Below are 22,541 nucleotides of genomic sequence, written 5' to 3'. Positions count from 1 at the left end.
ACACACAGGTGCTTTGCACAGCAGAGGGGAGCAGACACTCCGGTGTTGGGAGCAGCAGCTGTACACAAACACCAGAAGATGGTTTGGACAGCACTGTAAAGGCCTTGTACCAGCCCAGCAGTACTTGTGCTCTGTGCATTTCTTACCATCCTTGATTTCATCGGGGTCATAGGCCCCCTGCACCGTGCTCTCCCGCAGCCAGATGGGTCTCTCCCTGGCTGGCTTTCCTTCGCCAGCAGAGCGGCTCAGATCCTCCTGGTCCTCCATGCTGATGACGACGTTCTGGGTGTACAAGTCCTCGTATGATGGCCCCTTTGTGGTCCATGCTTCCCGATGGTGTCCCCCTGCAAGGCCGGCTGCCGCTCCTGAGCCAGCACCAGCCGCACGCTCCTTGCTACATGGAAGTTAAAGAGAGAAAAACAGCTCTCAGAACAAGCCCCTTCTTAGAAAAAATACTGCAGTGATGATTAGTTATCCCTCATGATCTGCACTAGGAACTTTCATTCTCAGTTTTAACATGTGCTGCCAGGAATTTCTGTGCCAGCTTGCTGGTTTGGGAAACTTGTGGGTCTCTACTGGGAAACCCTACATAGGGCCATGGCACCATCCACCACAGACACTGAAAATAAGAGGCAGCACTAGAGATGCAAATGCACCTTGGTTAAAATAGGCATAACATGCCAGAATTCCCTGAAACAAAAGCCACAGCAGAAAAACACAGTCAAAGAGTAGTCTGGTATTTGGAAAAGCCTCTTTTTGGCCTTCACACAGCAGCCAAATCCTGCATTAAAAAAGCACTGAAGCCTAACCAAGGTAGATGGTCGGCCCAGGGACGCAGCATGCTCAGAGCGGTGAACTGTTATTAATCACAGGACTCCTGAAGGAGTTAACTCACCATGAAAAACACAATTCAAACCTTTGCTTGAACTGTGAGTGACAATGCACTTGAGAAGTCACCTCTCCTGTGTTACACAGGAGATCTGTACTATCCACAGAGGCCGCCCTGGGAGGACTGGGGAGCCCAGGCAGAGAAGAAAGAAGAGAGAGCATCTTCAAATCAGAGGACTGGGACTGGACAAAAGGCTTTGTGTGCTGATGCAGTGCAGGAGGAGACAGAAGAACTGTCTTCACTGTGGAAAAAGTGGAGAAATGAAGGTGCTGACCCATGTGAAGGGAGGGTATGGCAGCCAAAGCCCAGCCCTCCTTTGCTCTCTGCACATTTCCCTGCAGGGCTCCTTCTAGCTCAGGAGACTGATGGAGAAAATCATTCCTGCTTGGATCTGATCTAAACAGGCTATCAGGTGAAATATTTTCTGCACACTGATGATGGCTACGAGCCTAAAATACACCCTGGCCTGTGCTGCTATGTATACAGAGTGGGGAAAGCCAAATGTGACTGTTCCTCTACTTTAGAATGAGATTTCATCTTTTCAGAGAAACAAATCCACTGCAGATCATATAATTTCAGTCATCCAATTGCCAGGGGTACCTACAGCTTTTCATGAGGAACAGCCCTGCCTTGACTCCTTCTCTTGTCCAGATTAAATCCATCAGGAATACTCCAGGATGCCAGCTGAGCTGACAGTTGTCATCAGTGAGCATGGTTCAGTTGCTGCTGTCTACTCAATGACCTTTTCTCCAACCAAGAAGCTTAAAGTTGCACTTGGAGAAGACCTGATTAATTTGTGTTTTTTTTTAGTTCAGTAAGGACATTACCACTATTTGATGAGCTAATTCTGCTGGATTTTTAGGGATAACCAGTGAGGGGAAATGACACAGGTAGGTGAACATTGCTCTTCCCCAAATAAAAAATATGGTGTGTTCAGCCACAGTGTTGATTGAGAGCTACTCACAGGCTCTCAGTAGTGGAATGGCTGGGATCTGTTAACAAAATACTTCACAGCATCTGTGTTAGCATGTCTTGTGTCCTTAGCAATCCTGCAGAGCCAGCTCTGCTAGGAGAGCTTCACAGCAGCCTTGAATTCCGGGCAGAAGGCTCACGCGCATGGATTGCTTATGTAACCCAAGGAGCCACACAGAGACCTTCTCCCCAGCGTGTTATTTCAAGTGTTGGTACCTTTCAGCTCCCCAAGACAGGCGTGTGTTCTGTGAAAAGCACCACTCTGCTTCCCACACAATAGAAATCTCTAACCAGCGTTTCCCTGACGATTTTATGTAATCCACTTTCCTCACAGGATGCACAATGCAGCTCTCCCCCAAGCTCTCCCTCCCCATGACTACAGCGTGACACTAAACCCTCCCTAGTGCCAGGAACTACCTAATAATACTTTTGCATAGAAGCCTCTGGGAGTGTGCCTGAAACTGACTTTTTTCCTACACAGAACCATTTAGCAGCAAAACACTTATTCCATGACGTCAGGAACGTTTCAAAAATGAAAGTAACACTTCTAAGAGACATCTACAGTACTAATTACTTCATGTGATCTGCTGCAATGTCCTACACTGAGCTGGAGCCATCCAGACACTTTCTGTCTGAATTTGGACCCCAGTGAGCTTTGCAAGTGTGTCTCAATTGATGTCACTGTTGGTAGGCATGAGCACCACCCCAAGACTACCTGAGCAGGGGAACCACTTCATTCTGCAAGAAGAGAACTTACAGTGGAGCAACCTGTTCCAAAGTACAGCATCAGACACCACGGGCCAGGCACCAACAAAAGCCAGGTGTGGGAGCTGCCTTACAGGCATCACAGAGCAGATGAAGGGATCTCTTAAATCTCTCTTTCTCTCTTAGATCCACGAACTGCTTTTTCCCCACCTTGCTCCAGACTTCACATGGCCACCCTGCAGGCAGGAACTGTGGCAGCTCAGTGGCCCAGATGTGGCTACATTTAGTCTGTTTTATTCACCTCGATGGAAATCCCTTAATGAGTGGTTTAGCTGCCTTTAAAGGCAACATAAATAGCCCTTGACACAGCTGAGGTATGGCCTACAGAAACCACACTGTGCAGTGGGCAAACAACTTGAAATTTTCATCTCAATCCTGCCCAGACTATTAAGAGAGGTCTTGGATAATGGGGACAACTCTCTTTTTTTGCCACATTTGAGATAAAACAAAACACATTTTCATTGTGCTGCTCTTAAAGAGTTTCAACTTCACAAGAGACAACCCATGGTTCTTGACAGCATGACCACAGAAAATTAATTCTGTGAAGATTTTTTGTTAATTGAAATCATGCTATTTTGACACAATGAAATAGAAGGGCTATTAAAATCCATAATTTTTCAAAAACTATGGAGAAGGGCTTAAGTAAAGCAGGTTTATTTTGAAACCTGTGGGGCTAATTCATGCTCTCCCACGATTAAGAAAATTAACAGCCTCTTAGGAAAACATTAATGAAGATCTACCCGGTTTCCCAGGGCAGGTGAATGACAGTTCTGCAGTGCCAGTGGGGCCACCTAGAGCTGTAACTCTCCTGAAAACACGTGGAGTTGCCCAAGTTACTGCAAAGAGAAGATGCAGGCATTTTGTGACCTTTCTGGTTTGTTTCACAATCATCAAATGTCAGTTTTGTCAATGATTTTAGACTCTCAAGACTCCATAAAAACAGAGAGGGTAAATAATCCAGGGTTTGGCACTTTAAAAAAATCTCACAGCAGTGCTTTCATGGAATTAACTGCTTTGAATTAATAAGAGTTAATAAATAATTAAATCACTGTATGTGCTGAAGCAAGTTGTGTTCAAGTAAGCATTTAAAAAGCTGCCTATTTATTTTGTCATTCCTTGCACAGAGTAATTAATCATTTACAATGTTTTTTAAGTATTTAAGAGTCAAGTAAGTGGGTGCTGCGATTTAATCATGGGACTGCACCAGGCCTCTGCTGTGATAATTTCCTGTACACAAAAAGGGAAGACTAAAAAATTACTCTCTTTTTGGTAGGGTTATCCCAGTTCTACTACTTAAACTACTGAAAAAGGGATTTTAAAGAAAAGTCTAGTGATTCAGCTTGGGTATAAAAGCTTCAAACAATTTCCCATATCACCACAGACACGTTGAGTGACCTTGGAAAAATCTCTTCCGCTCTTTATATTGCTTCTGTTTTTCTATCAGAATGATGAGGAAAAATAGCTACCTTCTTGGCTAGAAAAAGACTATGAATAGACAAAGAATTTTTATTATATTAATTAGAAGCTGTCTAGAATGAATATATGAGGACCATTCTTTCTCAAGGTTAGCCTGAGAGGAAAAAAAGAGTATCTTGCTTGCTCTCCTATTAACTAAAGCCAAGCACCCCAAGGCACTGTGGGAATGTTTCCCCTCATGGTACAGCTCTTTTCCCCCATGTGTATAATTAATTTTTTTTAAAATACAGAGAAGTGCATCACATTTCACCACAGCTGACAAAACTGACAGCTCCCCACATCTTTTTGCATTATTTAAACATCATCTGTTTTTGTAAAGCTAGGAATGTTCTGAAAGAAAGTGTCATTTCCCATGGGTAAGAACATTTTAAGGAGTTTTTGATTCCAACATGGTCTTCTCCTGAAAAGAAGAGGTGTGTAACAAGTTGGACAAAATAAGAAGGAAAAAACTGCTTATTACAAGTAATGTCTTCAAACTAGAATACTATTATATGAGGATTTGAAATACAAGGTGTGGATTGCAGATAGCTTCGTTTCAAAAGCTGGGTAGAAGCAAAAGGAACAGATGACAGATAAGTATTTGAGAGGTAGAAGACAGCATAGGTGGCACCTTCAGAGCTTTATCAAGCAGCTGTATTTTTTAACTATTGGGCCAAGGGCTTGGCGTGCATACCAGCTGCAGCGTGGCAAGCAGCAGGCAATTCAGGCATCCCATCTCATAGAAAAATACATGCAGAGGGCTGTTTAGTAAAAAATGGTTACAGCCCCCTGTCTCCTTCTAAACCACACAGCCCTGGGGCAATCTGTCAGCTGTTTGCATAGTTGGTGCTGCACAAGGTTTGGGAAAGCCCCACAGAGCAGAGCAGAGGAACACTCTACAAAGAAGCAGCGCAGTGAGGAAAGACCAGGCAAGCTCCCACCTCTGCTTCAGGGCAGGAATCTCTGTGGGTTCTGGCTCCAGGATTTCATAGGCTAAGTTAACATCTTCTGTCTCCCGAAGCAGGGCATAGATGGGCTCAATCTGCTCGTTGAATCTCGCCACCAGTGTCCTTGCATCCTTCTTGGGCATGGCTGACTCATCTTCCTCCACTTCAGTCTCGCAGAACGTACAGCGGAAAGTTCCTAAAACGAGAGAAGATGCTCAGGGTTGGAAGGAAAGCAGCAGGCCCAGCTCCTCATGCAGCCTTCCCAACAACAGTGCCTTGTTGTTCCCTTAGCTGGATGCTAAGGAGTTTTTCTGCCCCAAAAATCCCTTCCCACACACGGTGTACCTGGTTATTATTCAAGCAGGCAACAAAGGAAGTATTTTGATAGCGGCCTGGGATACCCAGCAGGGTACAGTTTCTCACTCTGAAAAGCCCAGATGGGCTGCAATACCTCTACTGAGACATCTCCTAATCTCCCTCCCTCCTTGCTGCACATTTTAAATGTCAGCTATGACTGGGCTGTGATAAAAAGCTACACAGCATCCTCTAAGGAGTTCAAATATCTTCTGTTTCAGGTGCCTGGGCTGCTATCTCCCAGGCCACACCAATAGGCTGATTTCACAATAAAACAGTGCAGTTTTACACTGCACCAACCAGCCTGCAGGAACTGATATTCTAACCCTTGTCACTTTGCAGCTACTGCAAAAAAGAGATGGTTTCTCCTTCTGTTTCAGGGCCAAACCAGGCAAAAAAGTCATTACTGCAGAGCACCCAATGCAAAAACCTATCCCACCCAACTCCTGTATTAGCTTCTTAAAATTACAAACGGTAAGATACGAATCATGTGAATAGCAGTTAAAAATAAGTTTGTTTTGCAGACCTTGTCAGGATCTCTAAAAACAGGTCAGACTGAAATGGCTACATGGCAAAGCAGCTACAAAAAGCCCACTGAAGTCCTGCACAGCAGCTTTTGGGTTTCATCACTCCATCTGTGAGCAGGACCCTTGGGGCGGTACGTGCACAGTGGGACCTTTCCATCTGCTCTGCTAGGAGGGAGCAGAACACTGTGATGGCTTTGTCTTGCAAGTGCTGGACTGAGAACACACCCCTGCCACCTCAGAACATGACATCAGAGTGATGCTCACAGGCTTCTTCATTTCCCTTGCCCCTGGGTGATATTTTTTATTTATCCATTCTGTGACACCCATGCACATCTAGCCTCACCTCTCAATACCTCAATGAAGAAATTACAAGATCTTTTTACCAATAAGAAGCCTGAGGATAGGTCCTGCCACAGAAATGATAATCTTATGTATAAAAATCAGAATTAGATCAGTATTGAAGCCTTCTATGTCACCAATGCTATGGACAAACACAGTCAGAAGAACAGGGTTTGCCCAGGGCACTTGGGCATGATGTAATGACACAGGCTGGCAAGCCAGGGCTTCTGGGATCTTGGTTTGCTGCTTACACAGACTTGCTAGTGTTGTCACTTCATTTTTCAGCAGAACTCCTTCCCTGCCTGTAAAACAGCGATAAAAACAGACCTAACTTCTTCAGCGCTGGTGGTGAGGGCTAGACAATGCTCACACTCGTCTCAGCAAACACAAAAAGCACTGGTTTTGGCAGAAGGGAGATCTGTTGCCTCTCACCAGTCTGTAGAGATGCAGTTTTCTACTCTGGCACCATCTGAAGCAGCTTTTGCTCATTGTTACTCAGAAATTAATGCATGCTGTGTATGTGCCCTACAATATGGACACATTTCCTGCAATAAATCCTCTCTTTAGAAAGTCTGTCTTATTGACATGCAAAAGCCAGAGCAGCCAACAACAGCACTATGCAAAGTAAAACACAAGTGGATAAAGTGCTCTTCTCTCCTATCCAAGCATGAAACACTTTGCTTCTTTTTTTCCAGGCTGTAAAAACTGTCCCTACTGATTCCAAACTGTTCATTATATAAGCTGTCAGCCCAGCAAAAACTGAACCCAACATTTGGTCTCCTTATCCCACACCTGAGGCTATCAGTGTGACATAAGTTGAATCAAATAAAAATGATTAGCACATCTCAGTTCCCTTAATGGACCACAGGAACAAACACAGGTTAATGAAGAACACTCCCCTGTTTTTACACACCCCCCAAGTCCTGTTACATGTTCCTGAGACAGCTCAGACTTTTCACACTTCCATCTGTGAACCCCATGAGTATCTGCAAAAGACTAAGATCATAGGGAGAATGGTTCCAATTCAGAGTACCAAAAAATCAGAAAGTAAATACAGCTCTAACGAAACAGAACTCCTAAAGCTATCACAGATTTGCTGCAACTTCCACCCCTCAGGGTTCATAATAAGCAAAAGAAAATTTAATAGATGAATTATGTAAAGAATTTGGGAATGAGTGAAACGACAAGCTTCCTCCATTAATATGCTGGTTTTTTCAAGGTGATGCAGCATTTCACAAGAGGCATATGTGATTAGAGAGCTGGGAAGCTGCTTTGCCATGGCAGATGGCATTTACAAGTTGCAAACCTCTTTCATTAGTTTTTAAGAGGTCAGAAAATGTCACCAAAGCTTTTATGACATGGCACATCACATCAGCAGTGACACACGTTCCTTTCAGATATGAATTGCATGTGACAAACATGAAGTGGAGGCTATCCAAAGGCTGGAAACGGCAATGTTTCCACTCCAACGATGTATTTTTTTCCTTCAGCCCTTACACAACAGTTTTTCAATTCCAAAATGCTGCATAAACCAGGACTAACAGATATCCTGGAGCAAACAGACATGAGGCTTTTCTGCATCTTGGAAACGCTACCAGAGAGCACATACATCCCCTTCTTTGAACACATGCTCAAGCACTCAACAGAGCTCTCTGGCTGCATGTTAAAAACCAGCCATCTGAAACAGATCTCCTCATATGCTCCTGGACTCTGGGGGGCACATATGCTGGTAATCTGGCTCCCCAAGGTTTACTAAGATTAAAGCAGCTGAAGCTCTGAAGTATAGGGCCAGAATATTTAGAGATAATTCCTAATGACTTGATTTCACTTGAGAGAAGGAAAAGGTCAACCACCCACACGCGCTGAAGGCAGGATGTCCAAGTGTGCAAGCAGCATCTGCTGCAGTGAACACATTCAACTGGCAACAGACTCCTGAGTCTGAGCCCAGGCCCTGCTTACACCCTTGTCCAAGGGCTCAAGCCTCACCTCCAGCCCAACAAGGGTCTTCCACTCTGTCCTTTGGGATGCTGCCCAAGACTCTCACTACTCTCTCAGAAAACTATTTGATTTTCAACCTCAACTTAATTCCCATTTATCTCACACCCAATGACAGTTTTGCTAAGAACTGTACCTCATCTCATCAAGTTTCCATCCTGCTGTTAATCCTTCAGGTGTATTTACAAACTGCTGTCCTGTTCATCCCTCAATCTTCATTTTGCAAGGCCATATATTCTTCTTTACCTTTTAAAACTGGCCACCCATTCTTTTGACTTTGCTAGCAGCCTCACTGGCCCTTTCTCCAGTTTGCTCTCACCATTCTGCTGTGAACATGGAAGTATAGACAAGTGTCCAGATGAGTTCTCCCAAAAGCTCAAAGGCATTAGTGCTTCTCTGATAGCCACTGAGACCTTTTAAGATCACATTGTAAGAGATCATGAAAGTGATGCCTCAATTATCACAAGACCCAGCAATGTTCCCAGATCTTTCTTTTCCTTTGTATCTTTCCTTCTCCTTTGTAGTTTCCAGTTGATGAACTCCATGTTAATGGCAGACATTTGCATTACAGGGTAGGTGCATGACACTAGTTCATAGTATAATCTTTCAGCTCCTTTGTCGTCCTCCAGTCTTCACCCTCATCCAATTTTTTTTTCTTGACTGCATCACAAAACATTAAGCTAATTTATTTTCAAAATCTCCCACAATCTTCTTTTAGAAGTAGCATTATTACCATTACATGGTGAGTGAGCTGAGGCACAGATGGCATAATTTCAGAAGTATCTGCTGATTTGAGCAGTACTTGATTTGAGATGCTTTTCTGGAACTTCTTTTTCAGAACAGAACGTGCAGTATTCTTACCACTCTTCTTTCAGGCTCTAGGATTGGACATCTCCAGTGAGTTAGATACAGTGGCTAATGAGAGCCTCTGAAAAGCTTAAAATGACTAGTTCAACATCACACAAACTCAGATAGCCTGGAGGATTAGATCATGTTCTTGTAGCTTCTGCAGTCACTCTAGTTAAATAATTCCCTGACTCTTACTCTGCATTTTTCCTTTTTCTGCAGCAAGCCAGACAAAAAGTGCATTCTATAAGTAAATCCCGCTCTCTCATTGAGCAAAGCATGTTTTGTCAGAGGGAGGAATTACGTCAAAGAAAACACGTTACAGGATGCAGAGGCAGCTTTAGTTCAGCACTCCTTAACTCTGCGTGCTTCAGCTGATGTTAAAATGAGAGTATAAAGACCCTGAGGAGAGGACAGGAGTTTCCTAGGTCCCTACCACCAGGAAGGCAGACAAATGCCTCCCACCATGGGATGCTGTGCCAGCAGCCATATGGTTCATCTGCAGACCTGGAGCCCTTAGTCCCTCAGGCCCCTGCCCCCTGACTCACCAAAGGCAAGATGACATCCTGCCAGTGCTGCAGGGGAGCAGGATGCTGTGCCAGCCTGCTTCCTCCAACAAAGGCAGGATGACAAGGAAACACCTTGGGTGCTGCTCTAGCTTCTTGAAAGAGAGGTGCTTTGTGGGAATCTGCTGTTCTGCCTGCTAGCCCCGTGCCTAAACTTTCCTGTCCAGCTCTTCCCATCTGCTTCCCATCCCGGTTCTGGGTTTTTCCTTCACTGATGGTCCTATTCTCCTTGCTGTCCTGCTTTTTCAGCATGGGCTTCACTCACTTCTCAAACTTCTCCATTCATTCTTCTTTTCCTGGACTTCTTTTTCCAATTTCAGCCTCTTCTCATTCCTGTGCCTCTCTGCCCCACACTCTTAGATCAGCTAATTCGGCCTCTTGATTTGAGCCCTGGTCATCAAACAAATTTCCTGTTTCAAGCCAGAGAGATGGAAGATCTTTTCACAGCATTGAAAAGAATATTGCCATTTAGAACAATATTACACAGGCAAAGGAATATACATTTTTCTGGTCTAACCTTCCGTTTTCTCATCAGCCCATTCTTCAATACTGTCTTTAATTAAATTTTCCTAAGCAATTTAAACATAGTCAGATGCACAGAATGGGAAAAACTCAGAGTACAGTAAGTGTTTGACAAAGTTTTGAACAGAACAAAAATCACAGAACAATTCCTATGCCTGCTCTCCACCAATGAGCCAATCTCATGAAATGAAAATGCTTAGCAACCTAAGTAACAGACAGTGCTGTCAGTACAAATAATAATTAAATTCCTTTCATTTGTCATTGATTTTTAAGATTTAGAGGACTGTTTACAGCAGCACCTAAAGGCACATCTCTGCTGAATCATTAAAAACACAAATAGTAGGCCAAGTAGCTACAACAGACCTGGATCATCAGGTACCATAACATAATCTACATTAGGCTATAAGGACACTCAACCTACTAGGAGTGGCAACCTGAGGAGTTAAATGAAAGCAAAGAGAGTTTTAATGACCTTAATGTAAGGTAACAGAGCTAATTGTTAAAACAGTTGATTGTTAAATGGATTAATCATAATGCAGATTAGACTGTGGCAGCTGCTGTCCTTTAGTGACTCCCAAACTTAAACAGACTTCTCAGCCCTCATCAGACTGTTCTCACCTTCCCAGCGAGAAAGCAATCCAGTGTGTCTGAGTGGGAAATGTATTCCTGCCACACAGAAAGATGAGTCTGCTGTTGATTTCATCAGGCAGCCTTCTCTGGCCCCATCCCTCTTTCCTCACTGTACTGGAAACCCACAGTCCCTAGCACATTCCTATCCACATGTGAGTTCTAAAAATGCAGCTGCTTTGGGTAAAAACAAGAGAAATCCACCAACTAAAGCTGTCTCCTGAACACCACAGCAATACACCATTCTCCCTTGCAAGTGATTCAGTGATTCTACACATGCAATAAAAGAGCCAGTTACGAGCACAGTGTGTTACATAAAATGGAATGCCACATCTCATCTTTCTGAGACAGGTTTCATGGTCCACTGGATTTAAAGCTCCTGGGGCCACTCCACAGCCCAGGGCTGATTGCAGTACTCTCTTGAAATGTGACACAGAAAGTTTAACTTCTTATATTAGTCCTGTTTGGGATAGCCCAGAACAGACCCTGCTGTCAGAACTCATGGCATGAAAACAAACACTGGGCCATGTGTAGAAAATGTCAGCATTTGGGGAAGATTCGCTGACCCACTTCTGTAATAAAACATCCATTTTTGCCATTGTAATCCAAAACACATCAGACTTCATCCAATTTGCTTCATAATTTCTAACTATAAAGGAAATATGGGATATTGCAATTGAGATGAGTAGCCTTGGTCAGAGACAGTGTCAGGGCAAATCCAGAACACGTGGGTGATACCTGAAAGCAGAGAACTGAAAGGTTCATGGGCAGGGCTGCCCAGAGCAGCTCAGTGCAGTGGCTGCAGTTTGGAGCCAAGCACACAGCACTGCTTGAACAGCACTGCACCCGAGCAGATGCAGACTGCTAAATACAGATCCTGCCCCCAAAACTGACAGCTCTCCCAGTAACAGCCTCATGAACTACAGCATCTTCTCTGTGCCCCTATTCTTTTTCTGAAGACCTAATACCAGGTACATACAATTACCATTATGGGCAGGAGGCACAGCAGCAGCCAATACTAACACTGCTGGACATATCCTATTGTCAGATTCTAAACAGAAATTTGCTAAAACATCTTTTCTATCACAGTTCTGCCTCAAATGAGTGAGGAAGCATGTGGAGTGCACATTAGAAAATGTCAAGCGTGGTACTTCAGCTAAAAATGGGGCTAGGAACAAATAATGTAACTAATACTATTATCTGAAGAAAGATTTAAATGTCTATTAATTTTTCCACAATGTCTGAATTATTAAGAAAGTTGTGTAATCTACAGTTTACAAATAAGATCAAGATTACAATGAAGTAGAAAAACCCCTTCCTTTTAACTTTATGTGCCCCAAATCTTGATCCAGTTTTTCTCAAGTCTGTACCTTTTCTAGCAAAAATCCTACTGAGTCAACAGCTATGAGATTGATCCTTCTCAGTATCAGACCATAAGGTTTTAATATAGGTTTCTGAGAATTAGAGAATGAGTAATGACTGTTCACCTTCCAACAGCTTGTCTTCACTGACCTGCTGTTCAATATGAAATGGGACTGTATATTGGAGACAGGAGAGTAAAATCCAGGTTCCTGGAACAGCATTCAACTTCCCAGCCTACAGGTTTGGGAAGGAGTCATATATACTCCTACCCTCCAAATCAGCCTTTGAAAATGGGTGATTGAAAAGAGCTTATTCTATGAATTTAGTAAGTGGAAAACCCAATGTTTCACCATTTCATAACACATGCATACCAAGATACAGCTCTGACTTTTAAGTACCTATTTTGAACCTCAATAATGCTTCTTAAACATTTTAATATTAAACATGTTTAATATAGGTCCAGAGTATTGAACTGCCCAGCAGGTTTTAAACAGAGAGTAAACATTTCATTTGGGATAAATGTCAATCAGTTCCCTTTCAAAAATTCTATTCTTGTAATAGATGTAGCAGCCTCCTCATTTAAGGGCACTCATGCAGTAGCACTATTTCTGATTTAGATGAGGTAATTCTGCCAGAAACGTGTTCAGAAGATTTCAAAGCTGCAATTCACTAACATATGAAAAAAATGATAAATTTGTTTAAAAATAAAAACAAGAGGGTAACTTAAAACAACAACAACAACAAAAGAGATAAAGGCATACTCTTCAACACACAGCAGGAACAGCACAAGATGAAAGAAACATATTTTATAATTGCCATTAAACAGTGCCTCACTATAATCAGAAGGAAATTTCACTTAGCCAATGCATATGTTCAAGTATTATTTATTCTTCCAGAGAGCAGTGTGTAAATGTATAAAAACTGAGGGACTGGCAGTCCTGGAAACAGAAGGTCTCTCTGTTAAGCTGCAGAGCGGCTTTTACTCCAGCAGTTACATTATCCTAGGCATAATTTGGAAGAATTCTAGGTGGTGCTAGAATGTTATTACAGATGGCTAAGAATAGTGTCCAGCACTCATTGCAGACCCTCTCGGCACAAAATGAACCCTGCTGTTAACAATAGAAGGAGGAATTGCCAAGATAAGACACCCTTGGCAACACCTTCAAATACATAAGGCCAGCGTTTTTCTCCTTGAAAATCTCAAGTGTTTGGGGACAGAAAACCAGAAGGTTTCAGAAGCTTCTTCTGCATTGCCCTGTTTCAGGCAATGGCAAATGTTAAATGCTTTCCCCATGCCTGAGATCCACTTGTTAAACTACAGCAGTACTTCTGATTTTCTGAGAGATCTTTTCTTCCATGTTCACTGCCACTACCAAATCCCTTTAGTATCATACAAGACATTCCCTGAGCAGAGAAATCCAGAACTCTGGCACACCTACTATGCTACTTATAGTCCAAAACGGCTTCAAATTCCACTGCTCAGAAATGGCAACAACTTAAATCCTTTCTTTTCAAATTCTCCCTCAGAGAATTCAGAATCAGAGTTCGTGTGTAGCAAGAAAAATCTCCTGCATCAGCACCCAGAGCCACCAACAGAGAACAATACAGATTAATAGAAAAAATGTAGAATGTCATTTTTTGCCTTATAATAAAATCTAGTTAAAAAGAAGGGCACCCAAGGGAACACACAGTGGATGCTGAGACTTTGCATTTCATACAAATCTGCTCATGTACACCCCAGAAATCTATTTAAGAACAAAGAGCAAGAACAAAATTCTTAAACCATGGTCCCAAGGCAGTATTTGAAAGGCTAACGGGGCCAATATCAGAAGTGTGTGTTTCCATACCAGTGCTTGGGATGGCAGCAGCTGGAAATAGCAAGAGAGAGGAATTAAAGCAGGACTCCAAAGTCTGCATGGTGTTTCCAGCCTTAGTTTCAACAGCAGCACATAATGGAATGGGCCAACACCATGAGAACAAGCTGCTCTTAAGTCCACTTTTCACTTTTTGTTTTCCAAGATGTTTTGGAGGCCCTTCACAACAAACAAAGCAGGTTTTTCCCATGTTGGTTACTTAAGAATAAAGACAGACTTACCAGAACAGACATCACACTACCCTCCTTCCTACAGGTTTGAAATAATTTATGGGCAGTAATGACCAACAATTTACTGGTGGAAGAGATCATGCTCCTAATTTGCAGCTTTTGAAGGTGCCCCAGCACTGCAAAATATACATCAGTATGTGATAAGGATGAATGCTGCTTTTCAGCTGACTTTCTGCTGGTAATGTGAAGGATGATGCAAGGCAGCATTTTCTACTCAACTAACTTGGATTCTCAGCCATACATAAGGTAACAGACCTCCTGAAGAAACTTCTGCACACACCCTTTGCCTGAAATGCCACCTTTTAACTGCTGCCTTACACGGTATTTTTGTCAATCTACTGATCCATTCTGTACTTCTCACATTTTAGCACATGAAGCCTCACTTCTTACCTGCCATCAAGGAAACAGAAATATCCATGAATTCTTTTTTGTTCCTTGAGACTTTCTTCTGGATAGTCAAGCCACCCACTGTTCTCTTTTCTTCTTAATGCTATGCCTTTTAGAAACTCCTTTGTGCAGAAGTTCTTTATTCTTTACTCTCAAAGGAAATGCCTTTCCCCTGCTCCCTGTGGAAACTACATGGCACATGAAACCAGTCCCAGCAGTGCTCCATGAAGGGCCACCTCTCCTGGCTGGAGAAGGATTACAGCCAAGCCAGCTCCCACCTGCACAAAACCTGGGCCTCAGGCCAGAGCTGGAGAAGAGAGTGAAGAGAAACCCCAAGAAGGGTGATGATGGAAAAGCTTCCTTCAAAGACAGCACTTAGTGCTTAACCATCCTTCCTCCCTCTGTCCATGCAGAGCCATTAGAGTAATGGGAGCAGCCCTGAAAGCTTGGGCAGTGCTTCCCAGAGGCTGCCAGGGAGGACCCCATTTTCTCATGGAATGTAAGGGAGAATAAATGCAAAGAGAGGCTACTCTGGACTGAGCTGAGCTCCAAACTGCAGGACGGTGCCAGAATTGCCATGGACAGAAATAAGTTGGCAGTTTCTAAGTGAAAGAGCTGCACAGATGCCAGGAGGGAACCTGGAGCATAAAGGGAAACTAACACAGACTAGGACTACAAAAATGTTGAAAAAAAAATAGGAAGGAATAACAGGGCACCAGGTGAAACGTGCAGAAGAAATTGTTGAGGCTGCTCAAGTGCTGACCCATAATACTGGGCAGGATCTCTTGTGCAGCCTGGACTGAGGTCTGGGTACCTCTCTCCCACACTGCCTCAGGAAGGAAAGAATAGAGATGTGTATTTTTTACCTTCTCTGTCCTTTTCATTTGACTCATGCAGCAGGAACCACATGGGCCCACACAAGTGAGAGGGACTAAAACAGCAGTGTGGCCTGGTGAAACAGTCACAGGTGCCACAGGCTCGTGTTAATAAACAGAATTTCTGCTAACAACACTTCAAAGAGCAAATTCCCAGCACTCTCACTTCTACTACCTGCTTGGAAAGCAGGTGCTTGTTTTCAATTACAGTTCCTCTTAGAGGAGAAATATGTCTCTAGCTAAGGGCGACTTTTGCCTCCTGTACTGCAGTCTCTCATCACGGGTTTCATGGCAGAACTGAGTAATGCTCACCCATGGAGCCAGGCGCCTCCGCACTGCAGGCTTTGTACAAAACTCACCTTACCAGCATCCAAGCACTCAGAAGGATTTAAAGAGCAAGCCACCCCACGTGCACACACTTCCTTTAAACCATCCTCTCACTCCAGCAACGTGCAGTTTGGAAAGGGCAAGGGCAATGAAATAAACAGGTTCCTGAGATTATTTCACTTAGTACAAAAAATAAATAACAAAGGACTTTTCAGGTGCTATAGGTGCCAAATAGTAAGAGCCTGACTTTCCTGCAGCAGCACACAGAAGAATTGATCAGAAACAAAGCCAGTGAGCCTAGTTTTCCAGGACAGTCTGACTTATGAACAACAAGAAATACTCCAGTAAAAAAAAATATTTTAATTCTCACCATTTTCTATACCAAGCAAAACAAAAATGACTTGTTAGTATCAGGAATATTTTAACAGGGTTCCTGATCTCCAGATTGCTGCTGTTGCAGATAACCCACCAGTGATCTGCCATCTCACTGATGGAACTGTTAAAGACAGAGGCTGATGAAGCTCACAGTAATGCCAAAGCAACAGAAAGTCTGAAATCTGCAAATTTTTAGTACAGAGGCACCACCTCTCTTTAGCCATTCTATCTTATTTTTAACATATCAAATTAGACCATCTGAAAAACAGAAGCTGAAGCAGTTGAATTCAGCCTTGCCTTGACTTAACACTCCCTGTTACATACAGACAGAGCCCTCAGATTATGGTATAACCTAAACCAGCACTACCTGCTTAATAGAAAGTATAAAAGAAGAGCAGATTAAAAATGTGAAGAAATAGCAAATTTCATCCAAATTTTTGCATTTTTTACTGTATATTTGTGGAGAATGTGCTATTTCAGATAGACTGTACAGACCTGACAGTCTTAGATAAAAAAATACTTAGCATATCACCTTTTAAAACAAAGCATAAATTTTCCACAAATTACACCCTAGACATAGCCTGGACAACAGATGCTGAATACACAAAATAAGAAATTTGGTTTAACAAATGTTAGCAGCTTAACAAAATAGACTGACAGGTTATCTAAGTGGACTAAGTGATTAAAAATTACCATTATTTTTAATTAACAATAATCAAGAATGCACTTCCTGTTTTATTTCTTAATGTGATCCATCACTGCTAATTGTTAAACCATTTCATTAACCTCTTGAGTGAAAAAGAAGGTAACAGGACTAAACTACCCTTCAGATTGCTAAAGCATCAGAACTGATACTGCCTTTCAGCTCAGTGGGTTTCAGCTTTTGCCTTGTCTGTTTTGAGAGTGCAGAGATTTAACATTTGTGAACATTTTTGAGCACAGCAAGTGTCAAGTCCTCTCCTCTGACACTGATCACAAATCCAAAACAGGTGCATTCATGGATAACATTTCATACTAGCAATAGAGATAGTGCTTGTAAAGGGTCCTATAAACCTCTTAAATCTTTTTATTTCAGATTATCTACAATTCCAGTGAAATAAATGCATAAGAAGGTGACCAAGTTTTCCCAGTTGCTTTTCAGAAGCAAAGCATACCTATAGATATATAAAAGTGTTAGCACATTTTAAAAAAATCAAATCCTAAAAACATTCCTGTTTTGCTTATTAGAGTCTCTTCTCCATCAGAAACTTTTTGCTTCTTCAAAACAAGTGTTTTTCCAACAATTTATTTTACAGAGCTGTATATCTGCTCTTTCTTCTCTTTTTCAGGGGGAGCAGTGGCTTCACTGATCATGTGCCACAACAGCTTCTGATTAATTCTGATAGACAACCAGCAGTTAGCTGGCACATTATCATCATCACCCTAGGATGAACAATAATCTGCCTCACCATCTGCTCCCAAATTTATTTTTAACCAGCCCCTGCTCCCTCCAGTGCAGAGAGCACGGCAGGAAGGGCAGCCTTCCCCTGGAAGTGCTGTGCTGGGAGGTGCTGTCAGGGGCCAAGTCCAGTCACACACCCCTGAGCACCACCATGGATGGGAAACAGATGGATAAACACAGCATCCCAGGGAGCAAAAAGGGCTCTGCCCCAGAGGGGCTGGCAACTGCCTCTTCTCCTCCAGCAGACAGGGAACACCTGCTGGGCTTTCAGTTCCATGGGCAAGCTAGGTAAGGTTAAATGAACAGGCCAAGGTGGGAGGAGAACTAGGGGCAAGTGATGGATGTGGACCAGTTACTGATGGCAATATGCATGCCTGCTTTTTCTGAGGTCTACCCAAAATTGCAACATGAGCTTTTTTGATCACTTCAGTTCACCACTGAAAAATTAAAACTATGCAGTGTTTACAGACAGACACTGGCCCAAGTGAGCTGTGCTGCTGTGCCAGTTAGTGTGCAACATCCCTGGTGTAGCACAGACTAGATTAAATAATTTCCTTTGAGAAGGAGCACCAAGATGTTACATGTCATGGGGAAGGAAGCTGGGGGGATGGGAGAAAGGCTTGACAAAGGCACAGGGCAGCGAGGAGGTTCATTTTGTAATGAATACTGCAGGGCCCTGCAGGTACAGAAGCACAGTGCAGAAGGTGGCAATGACAGGGTCCTGTGGCTGAGCCACTGCTCACAAGTGTTGCTGCCACCAGCAAACTGCCTGTAGACAACACTGTATGTGGGAACTGATATGATGTAATAGAGAAAAGAAGGAAATCAGCTGGAACCTAAGGCTTTGTACAGCTGCTAAAACAAGTGACACATCAGCAAGATCTGATGATGTTTCCCCCAGAGAACACAGGGAATTGTTGAAAGCAGGCTCTGGGATATGAGGAACTATCAAAATCTCAGGAGGACAAACATAAAGAGTGAAAAGATCAGATTTGAGAAAGAATAGAGACATAGATGGACCTTAGCATGTCTCCAGTCCAGCCTCTTGCACAAATGAGGGCAATCAGACCTGACTGCTCATAACTTTATCTACCGATGCTTTGAAACCTCCCCAGGGTGGAGACTGCACAACATCTCTGGGAAGTCTTGCTCAAAGTGAAAAGGTCATTTATCAGGTTAGATTCTCTTGTCCTCCAACCTGGCATCACTCTGAATATCCTGGCTTCGTCTTCCTGGAGATCTCATAATTACAAATGCTGAGGAACAGGCATTAGGTGTGATGTAAACTGATGCTGGACTGCCCTGAAAAAACATCCTCACCAGGGAGAAAGGCTACAGGTGAAATGACAATAAGAAGGATGCACAACTCAAAAATATTCCCAATATTCTCAGTGAGTAGCCATCAGTAATTTGGTATCAGGTGGGAATGAAGCGAGGCCCTGATCACAGTGTCAGGAAACTAAATTTTGTAAATTTAGTTCACAATTTAAAGAAAGAGTAGGGCTTATCAATGCTTTAGGAGACAGGATTGCCATTCCAAATGGAGAAATATAAAGAAATTCAGTAGAGATTAATAGAAAATATAGCATTTGGGTTAGCAAAAAAAAAAAAAAAAAAAAAAAAAGAGAGAGAGAGAGAGAAAAGAAAAAAAAGGAAGGGGATGACCAGAAAGGGGTAATTGTTTTGGCAGCACACTGCAAAGAACCTCAGGTTTATGACAGAGGACAAAGCCAGGAACCAAACTTGTTGTGCTGCAAGGAAAGTAAGAGAAAAACTGGCTGCTGTATTAATAACTGTCATGCATGACTATGACTGTTACTCTCCACAGTATGTTATCCTGCTTTATTCTTCCCTGTGAATATCTCCTCCTGATAAACCAGGTGTAGCTTCAGATTCCATACTTGTAGTTAGGGACCAATTGTAAAAATTCCAAATGAACCAAATGACACAGCTTAATACATGTTTCTGTAGGGAAAAATTGGGAAGACAGACTTGCTTAGTTTTAAGAAGGTGGTGGTAGAGAACAGCAAATTTTGGGTATTACAGTAATGAAAACAGTGACAAACTGTTCTTTCATTTCACACATACATAAAAAGATTACTCACAGGTTTAATTTGGGGTAAAAAAACCCCTTTAGGTTAGGGTATTATGAAAAACTGAGGATAAGAAGCCTGGAATATGCCAGCCATGAAGGTTAAATTTACCCTGCTTCAGAAAAGGATGATGACATGGCTATCTCTTCTAGCCCTGCACTGTATCTGAAAATAACCTTCAGCATATTCTGAAATGCAGATAATTTTACTGTATACTCATTCCCGATTTTGTATCTATTTTTCAAAGCAGAAACACACATGGTTTTAAAGCCACAAACATAAAATTAAAAACCAAGTATGAAAAATTGAAACAGAACTTCCCTCCCACTACTGAGGGCTGTTTAATAAATAGAATTGTTAACAACATCCTTCCTTGGAAAATTTGATTCTGCATCAACATTCTGGTTCACAAATGCTGTGTCTCTTGTTTCAGGCTTTCTCCTGTACATTTTAACCAACAGATTGCCAGGTGTAGACTATGTTTATGCTGGAAGCCAGTGAGCCAGGGTCACAGTAATTGAAAGTCACCAGAAAGCACACCCCTCTGGAGGCCTGTATGATTATCCATTCTCCCTTGCCTTCTTGTTAGTACTAATAACTGATATTTTAATCAATACCCCACAGAGCCTGAATGCCTTTCTGGCTGGGATTGTAGCAAACACTTGCACCAGTGCCTTACACAAGGACTGACAGGCCATCTGCTAACCTGTTCAAGTGAAAGTCCCAGCTGAGTGTTTTACTTTAACAGGTTATTTTATGTCTGACTTGGCACTGAACACCTCTTGATGCTCTTGTCCTCTTTTCCCAGTCTCCAACACATGCAGGCCGAAAGAAGAGTAAAAACCTGCAGGTTGATTCCTATGACAAATTCTCAATCCTCTCATTTCTTTTCTCTTGCTCCTAGCACACTCCCTTGCAAGGCATGCTGTGAGGCACATCCTCTCCCTTTGGTAGCCTGGATTTCAAAGCTGGAAGGGAGCTTAATCCAACTTGAATTCCTTTAGGCAATGACCACTAAAAAACCCAAACAAGTAACATGCTTGAACCTTGACACTTTCAAATGGTTTCAGGGGTCATGACAACAAAGTACACACGAGGAATTTTACCTTCATACTTGAAACACTGTACAGAATCTGAGCCATGATATTTGTGATCTGTCTGCTATTCCTGCTTTTAGCAACTCAAAATATAAAGCACAGCCAAACAATAATGACTAGCACAAAAACTATCCTAAGGGATAGAGTTTGATTTCACAAACAAGAAGTTTTATTAATGAATAGCTTTCTTGAAGAAAACTAAACCCTGCTATTTTTGTAGCACAGCTCAAAGTCTCTTCTGAATTGTGTTGCTCTACACAGAAGTTTAATACACACCAGACCATATGTGAGCTTAGCTTTAGCTCCTGCCAGTTTAGTAGGTGTTGCAGAGTCCAGAATGGAACTGCCATTCCCATGGCGCACATGGCAGGCAGGAAGAACTTCCACTGAACTTAGGACACTTAAAACCAGACAAGAACAGAGGGGCTCCTGGCCTGCAGGGCTCCCTTCACTGGCAGCAAACAGAAAGATGGATGCTCTGTTTGCAGTTTTCTTCTGCCTCAAGTGTCCATGTCAGCTCTGTAAATGCCTAAAATTAGCAAGATTAATACCTTGTCTAGTATCAGTACCCACGCTTGGAAAGACTCCCTTTCCCTCTCTCCCATTTACTGAATTGTATTACTGGAACATTTTCTAATGTTTTGCAAGTAATTTTTTTTTTAAACAAAAGTATTGTTGACACTAATTTTGGCTTCCTTCCAAAGTCTTCAAAAGAATACAAGAGTCATCTGCATCAGTTTCCTGAGCTGCATTTTCCTTTTACTTTAGCAGAATTAACTAATGAATAGTGCCACTCTAAATATCATATTTTGAAGCACAGGCAGATGAAAGGTTCTACAGTTTTAGATAGTGGCATCAGAAAGAAAATAACAATATCCCAGCCTTTCAAGTTTTCTCTGAGGATGATAATTTAGAAGCCTGAACTCAGAGTCTCTATCTAGGTTTGTCACCAAGTTATTTCCAATTAGGAACACATCATACATCTACCCATGCAATTTATTTACATTTATATATACTTTCACAAGACCTGACTGCAACACTGTCAATTATTGCCATCAGAGAAGAACATTACTGACACAATTATTAGTTCTTTTTAATTAATTAATTTAGCAGCTAAGAGTGCCAGCATATTTTAACACTATATATGAAAAAGCAGCTTAGTGCAAGCATATACTATTTGATACAGCACACAAGGCAGAAAACTCATTTGCAGACAAACAATATCTTGTATTTCTTCTGAGAAGAAAGGGCATATGTAGATTGTGTCAAATGCTTATGTACAGAAGAAATAAAGTTGAAAATCAACCTTAACAATGTTAATTTCCTGATTTTTTAATATCAGTTTTTCACCCTTCTTAAACCCAAGCCAGAAAATTCTATTTAGATATTTCATGCTCATCGCTGCAGTAACTTCTAGAGTCCAATGTCAATAGACTTTCTGTTCTGCCTTGCATCCTGAATAAATTTTTGCATGTATACATTTTTTAAAAATCTAAGAAACAATATTCTGGGTACTTCTCTATTCCTATATTAAACATACTTTTTTGCAGAAAAAGTTTCCATCAAGTATTATCTACCCACACAGATAAGCATCTTTCCTTACTTACACAATCCAAGATCCTATCACTTTTGCTGGCTTTTCTTTTAACAAAAAGCTCCAACTTTCCTAAATGTTT

At 42.1% G+C, this 22,541-nt stretch overlaps 1 protein-coding gene across 1 annotated transcript in view; it reads right to left on the bottom strand.

Annotated features, from left to right (window-relative positions):
• The window catches only part of GTF2E1 (general transcription factor IIE subunit 1), a 49,675-nt gene that overhangs the window by 4,564 nt on the left and 22,570 nt on the right, over window positions 1–22,541 (bottom strand). Inside the window, exons 3-4 of the mRNA XM_064722651.1 lie at window positions 5,023–5,224; window positions 147–394 (exon numbers count right to left, since the gene is read on the bottom strand). Of these exons, the coding sequence (XP_064578721.1) occupies window positions 147–394; window positions 5,023–5,224 (450 nt within the window). The remainder of the gene's footprint in view (window positions 1–146; window positions 395–5,022; window positions 5,225–22,541) is intronic.

The sequence above is a fragment of the Zonotrichia leucophrys genome, chromosome 1 (genome assembly GCF_028769735.1).
Source record: "Zonotrichia leucophrys gambelii isolate GWCS_2022_RI chromosome 1, RI_Zleu_2.0, whole genome shotgun sequence".
NCBI classification, from domain to species: Eukaryota; Metazoa; Chordata; class Aves; order Passeriformes; family Passerellidae; genus Zonotrichia; species Zonotrichia leucophrys.
The sequence above is the reverse complement of the archived record's forward strand: the minus strand, read 5'-3'. Positions and strand labels throughout refer to the sequence as shown.